General features: G+C 58.3%; 4 protein-coding genes across 4 annotated transcripts; 2 read left to right on the top strand and 2 right to left on the bottom strand.

Moving 5' to 3' along the window:
* Window positions 1–1,992: 1,992 nt before the first annotated feature.
* On the bottom strand, window positions 1,993–3,711 carry SEN34 (tRNA-splicing endonuclease subunit; the record flags this gene model as incomplete). The annotated part of the gene is made up of 1 exon (XM_066780173.1): window positions 1,993–3,711. One exon carries the CDS (start codon window positions 3,709–3,711, stop codon window positions 1,993–1,995), a length of 1,719 nt encoding a protein of 572 aa, XP_066629402.1.
* A 2,477-nt stretch (window positions 3,712–6,188) lies between these two features.
* RPB8 (DNA-directed RNA polymerases I, II, and III subunit RPABC3) lies at window positions 6,189–6,729 on the top strand (the record flags this gene model as incomplete). Its single annotated transcript, XM_066780172.1, has 2 exons — window positions 6,189–6,511; window positions 6,624–6,729. The coding sequence occupies 2 exons, from the start codon at window positions 6,189–6,191 to the stop codon at window positions 6,727–6,729; spliced, it is 429 nt and encodes a 142-aa protein (XP_066629401.1).
* Window positions 6,730–7,102: 373 nt separating this feature from the next.
* On the bottom strand, window positions 7,103–8,361 carry SLS55_008765 (uncharacterized protein; the record flags this gene model as incomplete). Its single annotated transcript, XM_066780171.1, has 2 exons — window positions 7,103–8,057; window positions 8,309–8,361. The coding sequence occupies 2 exons, from the start codon at window positions 8,359–8,361 to the stop codon at window positions 7,103–7,105; spliced, it is 1,008 nt and encodes a 335-aa protein (XP_066629400.1).
* Window positions 8,362–9,165: 804 nt separating this feature from the next.
* On the top strand, window positions 9,166–9,825 carry SLS55_008764 (uncharacterized protein; the record flags this gene model as incomplete). Its single annotated transcript, XM_066780170.1, has 1 exon — window positions 9,166–9,825. The coding sequence occupies one exon, from the start codon at window positions 9,166–9,168 to the stop codon at window positions 9,823–9,825; it is 660 nt and encodes a 219-aa protein (XP_066629399.1).
* Window positions 9,826–15,947: the final 6,122 nt, after the last annotated feature.

Below are 15,947 nucleotides of genomic sequence, written 5' to 3'. Positions count from 1 at the left end.
CTTCTGCTTGCGGCGCAGCAAAGATGGTGACCTGGAGGAGGGGGACGGCGATAGCCGCAGGCCCAGCCAACGCTGGAGCGGGAGCACATGTGTCGACGCCAACACCACGACCATGACCATGGCCGCCGACTATCGCACTGCCGTCTCCACGCCGCAACATACTTCTCAGCTCGCACGCCCCTCTGCCGTTCCGCCTCCTCCACCGCCACCGTCGCTCGTCCCACCATCAACCGCCTCGAGAATCGATCGTGATGGCGGAGACGAAGATGAAGACGCCATCACCCCCATCTCTCCGCCTTCCCCGTCCGGCCTTGCACCGCCTCGCCGATCCACCTTTACCGCTGCCGGCAGCATCGCACGACCGCCTCTAACGTCCCGCTGCTCGTCGCTGACCCCGCCACGCCCACCTCTCCTCCGCCACGCATCCACCCCGCCACTGCCAACGACACCGTCCCCGTCCTCGCCCCATCCGCATCCGCATCCACATACTCCTTCCGACTTCCCCCCGGGCCCGCACACCGCAAACACACCCACCGCCCTCTCGCTCGCCACCGCCGCCCGCCGCAGCATCAAGCGCGCCAGCATCATGATGGCCGCCAGCGCCACCGCGCCCCGCGAATCGGACGCGCAGCGCGCGGCGAAGGAGATGGCGTACGAGCGCCTGGCATGGGAGAGGAGGGAGCAGCATCACGCTGCTGCTGCTGCTGCTTCTGCTGCGAGGCTGGGCGCGGCGACGGCGGCGACGGCGGCGGCGGCGGGAGGGGTACAGAGCCGAGGCTCGGTCGGGGGGCCGAGGAGGGGAAGCACGGGGGAGATTGTTGGTGGGGATGCCGGCGGCGGTGGTGGAGGAGACGGAATATTCAACGCGGGGCCCGGAGATGGGGCTGGGGCGACGGCTGGGGGAGGTGTGGGCGCGAGGGAGTGGTGGGAGGGGAGGGGGACGGGGTGGAGCGGAAATGGTGGTAATGATAAGGGTAGTGGGGAATCGCCGGAGGAGGATGGCGAGGGGATGAGTCCCTAGTAATGGGTGGAGCGGGGGAAAGCGGTAATCATCGGGAGTTGGAGGTGATTAGGGTATGTGTGTATCGAATATGAGGTATCATCGTCAATGAAGGCGTCGCGCTGCTGGGCCGCCGCCTGGCGAACCACGTGTGAGCTTCTGGATCATGCAGCTTTATCATGCAGCTTTGAACAATTCAACCGCACTCTACAAAGTGGTAAAAGACGGAGCTCTGCCGCATTCGAAAAGAAAACGCCCAGCATATCTCATGACGATGACTGTCCTCATCGCCGTCCATTTACCGATGCCCTTTGGCTGCGAGCAACTCGACTCATTTTTGGAGCAAATTCACCGTACTGGATCCATTGCTCAGATGGCAACCGCGTTCCCCGTAGCGATGGCAACAATGCCCGTCGAGCCTACCTCGTTGCCCGCCGGAGCTCAACGACTCGCACGTATGTTTGAACTGGCTCCGAACGTCGGGGTCCTAAAACCGCTCGCGTGGTGGAGTGAGAACCACCATATGCCCCGCCTGGCGGGTTCGGCGGGTTCGGGTGGCGTGAGGTGGGCACCCGGCCCGAAATGAATGCATCGAACTCCTCTTTCCTTTTCGGGTAACTGCTCGCTTAACTTACGGGAGTTGGTGTGGTCGCCTACGCTACTTCCCAGAATGTGTAACAATATACAGCGAACGAATGTGCACTCCTTCGACGGGGAACGTAATCGTCCGGCCGTGAAACAAGCTCAATCGCATCACATATGAGCTAATTAATCGGACGAAACAACGACAAGAAGTGTATACACGTTGTGCTCGTTCGCTTGATAGCGATGGTCCTCTATAGTGTTTTTTTTTTGTTGGTTGGGGGAAGTGAATAACATTCACAGAAGTCAAAGCCGTCTAGGTAATACCGTTGCCCGCAAGTGGTCTCAAATATTTACTGAGCATCCGGCGCCATGCCATGCAGACCAAGAAATCGCTTCAAGAAGCCAATTCACATACCGCTCCATTCAATGCTGAAAGCCCTGACCCCGTCTGCAGAGTCTTCTTCCTTGTCGTCCACCTGGCCGGCCTTTCTCTCCTTCCCCCCAACCAAGAACCCCTTCTTCACACCGGTGCCTAGTCGTCCTCCTCCAACCAGCTGCATCAAGTCAAATTCGTCGTCCCATCCCATACCCACTGCCAAGTAGTGGCTGTGGAATCGCAGCGGATCGCCCGGGTAGACGCAGTACTGGCAGCCAAACCGCAAACCCGGCGACATGAAGAAGCCCCTCGAGTGGAGATACGCAAAGAGCGGGTACGATCTCGGGACCTTTGGAGGCTCTTTAGGCTCCGGCGGCGACGTCGGGAGAGGCAGGTGCGAAGTGGACGGAGTGATGTAGAAGCGGTCTTCGGGTGCAACTAACGACGGTGCCTGCGACGGGGCGGGCGAGGCAGGACGGATAGTTGCCTCGGAAGCGAAAAGGGACGATTCAGCATCTTCGCTTCCTGCGTTGTCTTGCGCGGCCATTTGTTCTTGCTGTTGCTGCTTTTCCTGCTTCGCCTTACGCGCCTTTTCAATCTTGTCGGCATTCTTCTTCATGGCCTCCTTCTTGATGTCGTCCGCCTTCTGCTGGTTTGCCCGCGACGCCTCGACACCTTGCTTTTGGAGCGCCTTGAGTAGTGCTTTACGCTCAGCCTCACCTAGGCCCAGGACGCCCGTCTTGTGCCTTTCGATGTCATCGACGATGTAGGCTGCTCCGATTTCGACAAGGCGACGCGCCTCTTCAGGCATGAGCTCAAGAGGTGTTCCGAGGAAAACATTCTGCTGAGGGTGGCTGGGAAGAGTACCGATCAGAACACCGCAAATGTTGTGCGCCCGTCTCAGGTACGATATATCATCCGTATCGTATAGCATGTAGCGATTGGCGATCCGAGAAATGGGGACTGGAGAGGGCGGCGGGGCTTCAGGAGATTCTGCCATCTCTGCGCCTATCTCTTGCTGTGGCTGGGGTTGTTCAGGCTGCGCATTTGAAAGGGTTTCTTGCGGGACAGCATCGAGGGAGGAACTTGGAACAGGGATATCATTTTGGGCCTGAAGATCTTCTATAACGTTCAACACCGGCGAAGCAGGCTCTTCTGTCGAGCCATCATCTTCCACGGCCAGCTGCGATTCATCTGCAGCGCTAGCAAGCGGGGCAAACTTCTCTTCAGCAATAGGCGTTGGAAGCAACTCCTCATCGGGGATGGCAGGCTCAGACCTAGGCGCCGAAGTGGGCTCGGGCTGCGCAAGAGCCCTGAGCTGCGACGCCGACGCGGCAGACACACTCCTTGGCGTGGGAGCTCGGTCAGGCCTAAATACTGCCTCTTTCCGCCGCCACTCGGGCGATTGCTGGGCGCTCGAGAACTGCCCGTCAGACCACTCGCTTGGAGTCGGAGTCATGTCGCCAATATCGAAAGGCTCGAAGACCTGCATTCCGGTTTCCATGCCACCTTGGTCAAAAGGCGGGCTGGGAGAACGCTGCCATGGGAAGACATGTGCGAGCGAACCGGGCGACCCTTCCCCGAGCTGTCCCTTCTCGGGCGATGGCCTCTGATTCGACGTCTCTTTCGAGTCGTTGATGACTACCTGTGGCGTCCGAACCCCCTCTGAGGCTTCCGGCGACTCGCTGGACACCATAACGGCGTCATCTCGCGGGAAGGGGAAGACGTGGTCGAGGCCGAGGCCACTCATGGTGTCAACAGGGATTCAATGTGAAGCTAGACTACGACGCAGTTAGCGACGGGACTTTGCAAAGGGAAGGAGCTTCAACAAGGTTGCTTCGGTTGCGTGTCATGTGTCCAACTCGTTCTCGTCAAAAGCCCAAAGCCGTAGCCCGGGCGTCAGGGGATTGACAGATTGATAAAAAGTTTGTTCTAATCATTCGAGGGGGGAGGTGAAGAAGGCGGGCGTGGGAGCTTACCTTGATGCGGGTGCCCCGGTGAGGCGGTGGGAGTGGCAGTCACATTGTGTGATGGTGGAGTGAGGAGTCAACGGCGACGCGAAAAAGTTCATGGGATTTTTAGCGCGTCCGGCGGCCCGCGCACGGGCCAGCCGCTCATCACGCTTCACCCCAGCTCGCGCCCGGTGCTGATCATCGGCGCTCCCAGTGACAACTCAAAGTCGACATCATGGGCGTCTGGATCATTCTCGGTCTCATTTTCTTCCTGCCGCTGGTCATGTTCATTGGTGCGACATCTTGAATTCTTGGAAGCGATCTCGGCTAACTTGCTGTCGCAGCCTGGATGGCGTTGTCTTCTTGTCTTGGGGACAGCTTCCGAGCCAGCATCGCCGGCGCATCAATGAATCCGCGCCAGGCCTCCTTTGGCCGCAGCTACGCCAGAGGTCTGGGCTCTGGCACCGGCCAAGCTGGCTGGGAACAGATCGAGATGGAAGAAATGCTCGAAAACGTCCAAGACTCTGATGAGGAGCCTTGAGAGCCACCTCCGTATTTCTCAAAAATCAATGTCGACCTTTGTCTGCTTCCCACTACCGCCTCCTTCGGCTCCAAGCGCGCCTTGCGCCTCCGTGTCTCCCTCTACCGGTGGCAGGCTGAACGGCTTGATCACAAACTTCCTCCTGCTTAGGGTGAACGCCAAGTCGTCTCCAACGCCAGCCACGCCACCTCCGCCTCCTCCGCGCTCGTGCCACACCGGCAGCCTGTGTACCCTAAGCATTCCCTGCGGTCTTTCCTCACTAGTTGTTGCTGCACCCGACGAGGCCAGCTCGCCGTATGTGTCCATGAGATGCGGGAATGGCTGCAGCTCTAGTACGCCATCACTGAGGAGTTCTGCCCACCGCACTATTCCGGAACCTCGCGGGTAAAGCTCCAAGGGGAGTGAAAGCATGGCTGTTAGTCTGTTTGCGTACTTCCGCAACAGTGCTCTCAGCGCATGAAGGAACTGGAGAAGGAAAGACGGCCGACTTGAGTGGGGTGGGTAAAGCGCCGGCGAGAGCAGGCTTGGCACCACAAGACGATGTATGGTTGTGGCTGGGCTTGAGGCGAGCTGTGAGGCAAGATATTGGAGGATGGATGTAAAAGGAGAGGTCTGCTGATAGGGAGGCGGAAGAGGGATGTAGTTGATAGATGTTCCGGCCGGAAACTCGAGTCGCTTGGCGAGGTCGAACTTATGGCAGAATGGAGACGGCGCAGCTGTGTCCGGAGACGCTGGCGATGTGGCAGAAGCGCCTGGCGGTGCTCGCTCAGCCGGTCCTGTACCCGACCATACGAATCAGCTCACTGGTTCAGACCGAGCAGGTTTCTGATGGCAGCGTTCGCATTCAAGAATATATACAAGCATAGGAAAAGAAGCAGCAGGTTCCCACACACCTCTTGCACCCCCGATTCTCTTCTCCGCGTCAAATTCACCAAGCCTCTCGTACCTCCATGCTATCTTCATGCGCTCCTTGTTTTTAGTCCCGCTCGGGGCCGTCGCTGTCTCGCCGTCTGCGACGCCAATCAAGCCCGGAAGCGCTCTTCCCCATGGCTCACCCAGGCCGACTACATGTACCGTGTGTCCCTGGGTGATACCCTCTGCAGCATAGTACTTGAGGAGCGCACCAGCAAAGTCGGTCGTTCCACTTTCCTCGATCAGCAGAGAAGAACCAAGCGCAAAACCAGCATGACCTGCTAGAATTCCGTCCAACGAAGGTGTGCCAGTCGACGTAGTAGGGCGGCCATCGACTGGGGACGGGCGTATGCCTGGCGTGCTCGCAGGCGCCGGACTCGGTGCTGCAGTGGGAGATGTCGGTTCTGAGCCCGGAGGCACGCGGCCGATTCCTACGTTGCGTTTTCGGAAGGCCATGTGGGCGGCGTTGGGCAGATGGAGTACGGGATGTCCGGTCAAAGAAAAAGTCGTTCCGCGTCACAGCGTTTGCGTCAGAAGCGGCCATGACTTTCAGAGGATGCGCGCGCGAAGAATTTCTGCCACCGCCTGGGCTTTCGAAGCATCCCGCGTCTACCTCCGGCGCAAGCAGATTTCAGGCCGCGCGCAACAAAGCAAAACCGGCGCCCACTCACCTCATCGCTCCGTGCCAGAACCTTACCACTCAGGTCGCCGCAGTCCGCGCACCTCAAGGATTGATATCGCCACCTTCGCTGCAAATACAATCCATCGCAACACCGACATCTAAAAAAAAGGCCCGCACATTTCGCAGAAGAACCAGACACAATGGCGGACTCACAGCTCTACGAGGACACGTTCCACATCACGTCACTGGACCAGGCCAGGTACGACCGCGTGACGCGGCTGGCAGGCACGTCCGCCGACTCGCAGACGACCATGACGCTGGACGTCAACTCGGAGCTGTACCCTGTCGAGGTGGGCGAGACGGTGCAGCTGCTGTTGGCTAGCACTCTCAATCTCGACGGCACCAAGGACGAGAAGGGCTGGCGCGAGCTCGACGCCAGCACCGAGACCACCCTCGCCGACATGTACGACTACGTCTGCCACGGCAAGGTCTACCGGTTCGAGGAGGGCGACGGCGATCACATGTAAGTGCGATTCCGCAAAGTTTGGGCTGGCGAGTTGGGACAAGGGATCGCGCCTGAGAGTGGCCGTTCATGCACAATCTTGAGATCAAAGACTGACTAGATCGTCTTACAGTAAGGTCTATGTTTCCTTCGGTGGGCTGTTGCTCTACATTGACGGACCGTACAAGAAGCTCACTCCGCTCCGGATCGACTACGTCTACCTGCTGCTCAAGAAATGAGCGATGAAGTGCGGCCGGGCGAAAGAACGTTTTTGCCTGAGAAAGTCCCCCCAACATGTGGTCTTCGGTGACGCACCCGAACCGTCCGATTCCACCAGCTTGACGAAATACCAGATCCACTGGCCACGCGGGGCATGCATTGATGGCGTTTGGAGATGGACTGGCACGCTGAATTCCCCATTGCTGAAGCATTGGCGCCCGAAGCGCCTCATGAAAAAGTGTATTCGCAAAGAGATATATCCAATAGGTATGCAGAGAAAAAAAAAAGAAAATCAGCTTCGCTATTCATGCTATGCGTCCTGCGCAGCCAATAGAATCACAAAGGGACTTTTTGTTCTTAAATTGCAAATTTCTCCCCGTCCTTCTTTCCCTTCTATAACGATGTGCCTGGCATCCTGACCGTAGGAAACTCGAAGCGACGATGCAATCTCGACACAATGTCCAAGTAGTCCGGCTCGTTCTCCGGCGTCAGAATACCATGCCTGATGAAGAAGTCAAGCATGACCAGCGCACAATTAGGCTTGAACTCTGCGTTCTTCAGCGCGGCCTGCACCTCCCCTGTTGTCATCAACTGAAAGGACTCCACCTCGTTGTCGTTCGGCTTCGGCACGACGTCCTCCGGCAGCTCCAGGTCATACACGTACTGGCTCTCCGGCTGCAGCAGGCCCGTCTCTCCGCCCGCGCGCTCGTCCCGCACCAGGAAGTACGAAACGTTGCCGACGGGCCGCGATTTCTGCCTGACGAGCTCGGCTGGCAGGCTCGCCTCCTCCTCAGCTTCGCGCACGAGAGCGTCGGCCGGCTTCTCGCCGGCAGCCAGGCCGCCCGCGACCGTGTTGTCCAGCATGCCGCCGTACGTCTGCTTCGTCTGGGCGCGGCGTGGGACCCAGAACTTGTACTCTTCCCCCTCCTTGCGATACGCAGTCATATGCACGCCGTACGACACGACGCCGAAAAGCGGGCTGGCGGAGCGCTCGATGCGGAACAACAGGGCGCCGTCGCGGCCGTAGACGGGGTAGAGCTCGTCGCGCCAGCCGGCCAAGACTTGGAAGTGGCCCGTCTCACGCATTGCCAGCGTGGTCTGCGCGACCAGCGCGGTGCGCTGCGGCTCTGTCAGGGCCTCGTCGTCGTCGTCGCTATCGTCGTCTGGCCTGTCCAGCACCAGCGAGCGGTCGTCGTCGCTCAAGGTCCACTGCGGCAGTCCGCGCAGCACCTCGGCCACGGCGGGCAGCACGAAGCCGAGAATCGTGTCGTCGTCGGCGACCTGCAGCATGTAGAGGCGGTCCAGCGCGGCATCGTAGAGGCCTGGGTCGGTTTCATAGTAGGGGAAGCTTCAAACCGCGAGGGGCGCGGGATAGGTTAGCAAGCGCGGCTATTAATAGCGGGGGAAAAGAGCGCCATGGCCTTAAAGAAAATCAGATGCTCCTATAAGCCGGCACTCCAGCAAGGCACGATTACATGGCAGATCGTACGATATGATCGTACGTAGTAGTAGTAGTGTGCGGCACGGGCGGCCGAGCTTTGGGTAGCGTGCGTTGCGTGCAGGAGAAGCTGGTTTGGGGAAAAGGCTGGTGGGACTCACTTATCGCAATCGTTGAGCAGATCAATGTTGCTCTTCCCGCTAGTCTTCTCCATGGTTCGCGTGCGCTAACGGGGGGCGACAGTGATTAGTTCAGGGAGGGATTGGGTGATTGGGTGAGTGAGGGAGGGAGAAGAAGGGCCCTGGAGCAGTTCAGGGGCACGAAGGACGGTGGGAATCAAAGCGCAGGGAAAGAGAGGTCGTCAGCACGTCGGAGGAAGCGCACCAGCGGCGGTAGCGGGACGCGAGGCAGCAAACCCCGTACGCGGCAGGAACAAAGGAAACCGGTAGCACTTCCGGTCAGCGCTCGCTTGCCTGGTCTCGCATAGAGATCTCATCAATGCGGCGCCGGCAAGCGCACCGCCCACTCCGAAGGCAGCGATGAGAGCGCAAGCGGGACCCGACTCTCCGAAGCCGCCTTCGTTTATCGATAGCTGAGACAGCAAACGTCATGGCCGTGCTCGAATTTTCTCGAACCCAGGAGCAGCTTCGCCCAATCAGGCAGATACCAAACACGCGGCTCGTATCCCTCAACAGCGTCGCGGGAAAAATACAAATTAGTTCGATACAACTACAACTTGACGGGCGGTCTCTCGGGTGCCGTCAAGCCACAGCGCCGTGGACTCAGGTCTGACGTCGAACTCTGCCCCTCCATACCCCGCGGCAACCAGCCCCTTACCCGGCGAAGGATACTTCGTACGTTTTTATTGGGTACGAGTACGAGCTCTGAACCGTTCAGCCCACGCCCGGCAGATCCCACCACGCATCGGCCCACTGCAGGAGCAACGCTCTCGCAGCGAGGAAGATAGAAAGAGGAGGCCGTTAGCCGGCACGGGACCAGCCCAGTCTACACGCACGCCATGTTTGGCGTCATCATCTCAGGACGCCCCGTCCTCACCGAGCCTCAAGCCATCTCGCCAACGCAGTTCGCCTTCAACCTGCCGGCGGCGCCGGCGTTCAACCACATCGTTGTCTTCCTGCTCCCCGGCACACAGCTGCCGCCCGACACGGCCGCGTCGGTGTACGTGCAGATCCCGCCGGCCCCCGACTTCCGCTTCCTCGGCGCCGTCGCCAACGAGAAGCAAAGCGCCATCTTCAAGGTCGACGGCCTCGAACAGGTTGCCCAGGCCGCCGCCGCTCAGGGAGGTGCGGCCCAGGTACCTGCCGTGACGTTGGGTATCAGCATCGAGCCTCTTGCCCAGGTCGGCGCCGCAATGCAAGCCAAGCAGGCGGAGAAGGAGGCGGCGACTTTCCAGAACCGCGGCAATGGCGGCAATGGCAGCATGGAGCTAGTTAAAGCTGGAGCGGCGGCCACCGCGGCGACGAATCCCGAGGCGGTCAAGCTGCTCGCGCAGCGTATCATCGGGAACGCCTTCAACTTCTTGGCCAGCTTTTCCGGAAACGCGGGGCCTGGAGGCGTGGAGGTCGTGCCGTTGAAGGCATTTCAGGATTGGTGGCAGAAGTTTGGGAAAAAGATCGAGATGGACCCGAGTTTCTTGGTAAGAGAGGAGCAGAATTAATGTGGGGGAGCTTTCAAATGATGTCTGGGGCGATAAGAACTGGTGCGGTCTGAGAATGGCGAGGAGGATATGTTATATTAGTAGAGGACTGTGGCGGAGACATCAGCAGAAAACAAGCATGACGTATGGCGTTTGGATACTTACCGACACTACAACCGGGATTGGTTGGGATGATAACGAAGGAGAAGGAAAAGTTCCGCGGTATTGGCTGAGGGCCCTCTCGAACAAATAGGATGTATGTACTGTGGCACGTCAAGTATCTAGATAGGGATTTTGACTTCGTTGAGGGTGCTGCGGCATGTCTGGCTTGCAATTGATACCTGCCAGCCATTCGCGTCTAAGTGCCTCATAGGCGCTACTTAGTTCTTGAATGGTAGAGAGTGAGTAAAGCTTCCATTGCTTTGATCGGACATGGGACGACTTGCAACCGTTGGGATTACAGCATCGAGCGCCGGTTTGATGATGGTTCGCGTAAAGTACGCTTCCTCAGGCATGTAATCTGACTAGCTGTACGAAGTAGCTGTGCTAATAATCGTCCATGGACCAACCAAATAAACCCTGAACCAGAGACAGAACAATCTCCTTCCGCTATGTCATTGTTCCTTTTTGCGGCGCTGAATCGTTTGCTCCCTGATGTATCAAACCATGCAGGTGCTCGTCACTGCACATAGAGATGAAGATGAAACCCTTGTTGGCAGCCAATAAAAGAACCATTTTGGCAGCCAGAAGGTTGCCGTTCGTTTAGACTGGCATGGATTGTTGTGTGACGTTGCGTTGCATACGGCTCATGTAGGCGAAAGCATCGGAGGCCGAGTAATACGCGTCGTATATGCAGCAGTGAGCGAATTGTTTCAACGGTCATCCAAGCCTTGTGTTTGGATTTGCTGCACAACCGGACCAGGGCCAATTGCCTTAACAACGCCTGTCGCACGATGGTGCAAACGGAAATCGATCACTCCGCACTGCAAAGTACCTTGCATGCTGTATATTATAAGCCTCCAATGTGTATGATTTGTTGCAAAAAGTTCTTAGGCTGCAGTATACAAGGGTCCCGTATCGGCTTAAGGCCGCCGGACTGTTTCCCCGCTGCCAACATGGCGTAAACATTTCGGCGAACGAGTAGGTCAGCGGCGAAGCCTTTTCTGGTCTTGTGCTAGTATGGTACAGATATGCTAGAAGGGCGGAGTTTGGGTCGAACGTGCCATAGTTACACATCAGCGAAGCGAACTTGAAGCAATGATTTATGGGCTCCCGTCCAGGCTTTTTCGTTGTCTACACTCGGAGCCATCTTTCGAACGAAGAGATGGAAGAACTTCTTGCTCAGTCTACTTTACTCTGAGATGGCCTGACCTGAGTCATCCGCACCGGGCTCGAACGGATTCGAGCGTAGAATCGTTGTGCTGCGCGCTAGCAAGTGATCCAAGTTCAACGGCTTTCCCTCAGCGCATCATGCCGAAGTAATCTGCGATCCTTGGTTGAGTTTACGCCATGAACGACCCACGATGCGTCAGCGGGACGCGAGAAAGAGCGCTTCTAGTCATGCTAGCTTGGCTGTAAGATGAGATCAACATGCCGCAAGGATGGATTCAAGGCAGCAACTCTCGCCGAGGTTTCCTGAAAGAAATCGCGGATCTGATAATAACAAGGTTCCACATAATCAACTCGCTTGCGCGATGAGCTTCTGGCCTGCCGGGCCGAGGTTTGCGATCGCTAACTCAGCCTCCGGTAGCGACATCAAGCCCTCTCCAGCCATTTCCGAGCCATCACGGATATAACGGATGGGAGCTTGGACCGGACGAGTCAAGTCGGCCTCGGAGACGAAGCGCGGACTTCGGGCTCGGGCATGGCTGGGGATAGCATAATCGAGGAGAGAGCAGTCCGTTACCCGTGACAAAGACTGGGCCGGCAATAGTCAGGGACGAGCAGCACCTGACTGGCAATAGCTCGGCAAGAGGGCAACTAAGAAAGACTAACGAGGGCAGCGGATGGGGCCGAAGCCGAGCGCCAGTGTCTCGCGCAAATCATGCCTGAGAAGCGGTGAGTTGGCTGGTGCGTGGACGGAACAGGCCCAAGAGGCGAGCAGGCAAAGCAAGAGGCTCCCTGCGGCTTCGATGGAAGCAATTGTGGAGAGGGCCTAGAAGTGAGCTGCAGAGCGGAGATCGGGAATTTTCCATGAAGCCAATCAACAGGCCGGCGTTGGTCAGCGAGCTAGTGCAACCCTAAAGTGCGGGCCACGGGCGTGAAGAAGGTGGAGGACGAGGACGGATGTGGTGCCGGCCGTGTGCGCAGAGTTTTCGTGTCGAGGACGCAGACGGCGCAGGGGGCGGCGCGGCATGGGGAGCAGGCCCGTGTGGAGTGTTGAGCAATGCGGCCGAGCAGGACGATGAGATGTTCGAAATGCGCCGTCGCGGTGTTGCCGTAAGGCTCAGGCAGGGTCCGGCAATCGATAAGCTAGTCTAGTCCGGGAGGGCTGGTGGAACGGGCGGGCGCAGGACGATGCCCGCCGCCAAACGGGCTCGCAGCGGGCTAGCCAGCAGCAGGCGGCTGCAGGCCCAGGATGCTGCGGCGGCAGGATGCGGCGCGCAGGCATGCGGTTGCTGGTGGCTGCGATGGTTGCGAGATGGCAGCCGGGGTCAAGCGATCAGCCGGCGACGCCCCTCACCGCTCCTCGTGCGGCCAATGGCGGCAGGTGCAATTTGCTTACTGGACCAGGGGCGCGAGGGAGGCGCCAACGTCAGTGCCTTTGCGAGCTAGCCTGCCTCTGCGGCGAGAGCACCTCACGCCCCCAGGCTGCTGCTGAAAGTGAGCCCGCTCGCCTGCAGCCTGCTGTCATTCCGCTCGGAGCGCAGCTAAGCGTGCCCATAAGGCTCCACTGCCGCTCTCCCCGGCCCTAGGCGCGCGCACGCCAGAGCACGCCGACCACGTCTGCCCACTGCCCGTCCATTTATCTATCTGATCACCATCACCAAACCATCTCCGCTCCGCCCCCTCCACCCTCACCTCTCACCCTCCCGCTAGCCGAGCAAACCGCTCCCGCTCTTTCCTGCTGCCACGCCCTCGCTGGATGCCGCAATAACAATTCTGGCGTCCGCTGCTTGTTTGCCCTCCATGTCCGGCCCCTCGGCCCAGCTGCACCCGCGAAACGACCTCCCCGGCGCCGCTGCCGACTCGCTGCACTCGCAGCCGCACCCCGACTCGGTCTTGCGACATGCCTCGCAAGAGGAGCTCGAGCTAGCCCAGAACCTGCGCGCCCTGAGCAACGCCCAGGACCAGCACCCGCCGCACCCTGCCCGCGAAAACCCACCCCAGCCTCACGAGATGCCGCCGGAGCGCGAGCAGCGGTCCTCGCCCGAGCCCAGTGGCAAAGGCCCCGAAGTCTCTGAGCACCACTCCCTCGAAGACATCCAACACTTTGCCGCCAACGCCCAAGCCCAGCAGACTCGCCCGCTCTCTCCCTCTCCAGGAGCTTCCACCCCGAGGCCGACTGCCGCAAACGCACCCATGAACGGCCAGACCTGCAGGTACGCTACCCCCGGCTTCGTTGCCGCTTGGCCCACCTCTAACCAGTGCAGCAACTGTGGCACCACGCGCACTCCCCTGTGGCGGCGATCTCCCACGGGCGAGCCTATCTGCAACGCGTGTGGTCTGTACCTTAAAGCGCGGAACCAGTCGCGCCCCTCGAACCTGAAGAGGAACCTAGCTCAGGCACCCACCATGTCCGTGCAGCCAGGTCAACACACGCCCGAGCCCCATGATCGAAGCCAGTCACCGTCGGGATGCCAGGCATCGTCAAGACCTCCCTACGTTGCCGCTGAGCAAGCTTCAGGCACATGTCCTGGAGGCGGTCGTTGCAACGGCACCGGCGGCCAGCAGGGTTGCAACGGCTGCCCAGCCTACAACAACCGCGTTTCCAAGACTGCCCGATACGCCCTCGCTCACGTGAACTCTTCGAGCAGTACCCAGCAGACCAGTGTTGGCGAGGGTCCGGCCGCAGACGGTCCTCAACCCGGACAACAGCAGCACCTCGCCACCCCGGCCGGCGCGAACGTCGTGCCCGCGTGCGCCAACTGTAGGACCACTGTCACCCCGCTTTGGAGGCGAGACGAGGCCGGACATACAATATGCAATGCCTGTGGTTTGTACTACAAGCTGCATGGCGTCCACCGCCCAGTGCAGATGAAGAAGCAGGAGATCAAGCGCCGGAAACGAGTTGTACCCGCCGTCCCGGCCGAACCTGCGAACCACCTCTTCGCCCAACATCCTCCACCGCACTACCAGCAGCATGGCCAGACGACTCAACAGCCCCAACGTAGCCCCTCCCAAGCAGCCGTTTCGCCCGCGCCGACCCAGGAGTCCTTCCCGGAGAGCAGACACGACTCCTATCCTCGTTCCGACTCAGAAGTAGCCGCACATCTCCAGGCATCTATGGGCCAACAACCACCGCCTGTGAGATTCGCGCCACCGCCCGCAGACTTTACAAATTATTTCCAGCAACAAAGCGCCGCTTCGGCCGCCTCGCGGACTGTGCCACAACCACAATATCCAACTTCGCCCGCGTCGTCGATTCCTAGCAAACGCTCACTATCCGTCGGCGCTGATGACGAAACCCTCCCCGATGCCCCACGCTCTACCTCTAACATCCCACAACTCCTAAATATCGACCCAGACCTCCCTGCCTCCAGCGCAGTGACCCATGCCGATGGCTCCTCCAGCCAAACATCTCCACCTACGCCACAGATGAGCCCCGAGCAACGACACGCCAAGAGGATGCGACTGGAATTAGAGATGCAAGAACTACAAAAGAAAGTGCTGAATGTGCAGAACGAGATCCAGAGGCTGGATACTCATAGAGAAGAGCCGAGGGTCCGGGCACCGACTATCACGATTGATGGTGCGAGTCAAGGAGCTGTGACCGATGGAAGAAAGTAAAGGAAGATATGGGATCGTTGTGGCGTAAAAAAGTTGCGTGGTGCGAAGGGAAATGGCCACAGAAAGGCGAACTGTGGGCAAGGTGATTGAAATGTGGGAAGTCAGGCTGAACCGAGGACTCTCGAGCGCGTGAGCGAATTCTCAATCACGAGGGACGTTATGTCGACGAAAGAAGGGCACATTATATGTGCTCGACTTCCCCTTACCAGGAGTTCCAACCGGCGGTCATCATTTTGTTTTCTCTGGGACGATGCAATGTTGCTCTCATCGGATCATCGGCGTTTATATCTTCTACTAGGACGGGGGCTTCGGGAACGAAACGACATGCGGCATAAAAATGTCAACCACACACAATAGCGAAAGGCGTATTTGGCGATGTTTTCGTCCTTGATGAGCAAAGATTCCCCCTCTGTCCCTCTCAGCTCAACGTTTTCTTAGTCATCGGTACTCCCTCGAGTTGTGCGGCGTCTATGTTACTCCTTGGACTGCGTCTTGGAAAATGGTTGTATGTGAGATGAATAAACTCTTTCTTGCTATTGAACCGGGCTCCCGAACTCGCGAGTCACGTATATTTTTCGGTTCAGCGTTGGTAGCTGTATGGTAATTGCAGATGCAAAAGTATCGTATCTCTTCGGTCTTCACGAAGCGCGTAGAATATCTTCAGCTGCCCTCTCACTTCACTTCTCTGGGAAACAAGAATAAGGTTTATGGCTAGTAAGAAGGCCTGAAGGTAAACCCACTCGCATCTAGTCGATCAGCCATGTAAAAAGCCCTGCCTTGCACTCCACCGACTTTTCTTTCTCAAAAGCAAAAATTATAAATTCGCACTTGTGTGATCAGAGTCAGTGCCGCCTGCTTATACCCCTTGTACGAAGGACGACTTGCTCCTATTGCCGCCGATATCTCCAGTTGCTGACTGTGAAGCCGTTACCGAAACACCGCATAGCCTGAAAGTCTAAGGCTCCCCTGTCTCCATTGCCACTACTTTCAAAACTTATCCTTGCTCACATGCCACACTTGCGAGGACAAGTCTCTTTTCGAAACACACCTTTCTCTAGCCGTTTTCGTCGGCGTTTCCTCCCTTGTCCGGTCAACTAGTCACAAAGACATATCAGACAAAACTTGAGCTAATGTCATCGAGTGCTCCGAACGAGGGCCGCGATGTTGGCTGCTACACTTCAGTACAAACGATG

The sequence above is a fragment of the Diplodia seriata genome, assembly GCF_021436955.1.
Source record: "Diplodia seriata strain FDS-637 chromosome Unknown scaffold_9, whole genome shotgun sequence".
In the NCBI taxonomy this organism is placed as follows: Eukaryota; Fungi; Ascomycota; class Dothideomycetes; order Botryosphaeriales; family Botryosphaeriaceae; genus Diplodia; species Diplodia seriata.
Note: the sequence above shows the minus strand (reverse complement) of the source record. Positions and strands in the feature narration are given on the sequence as shown.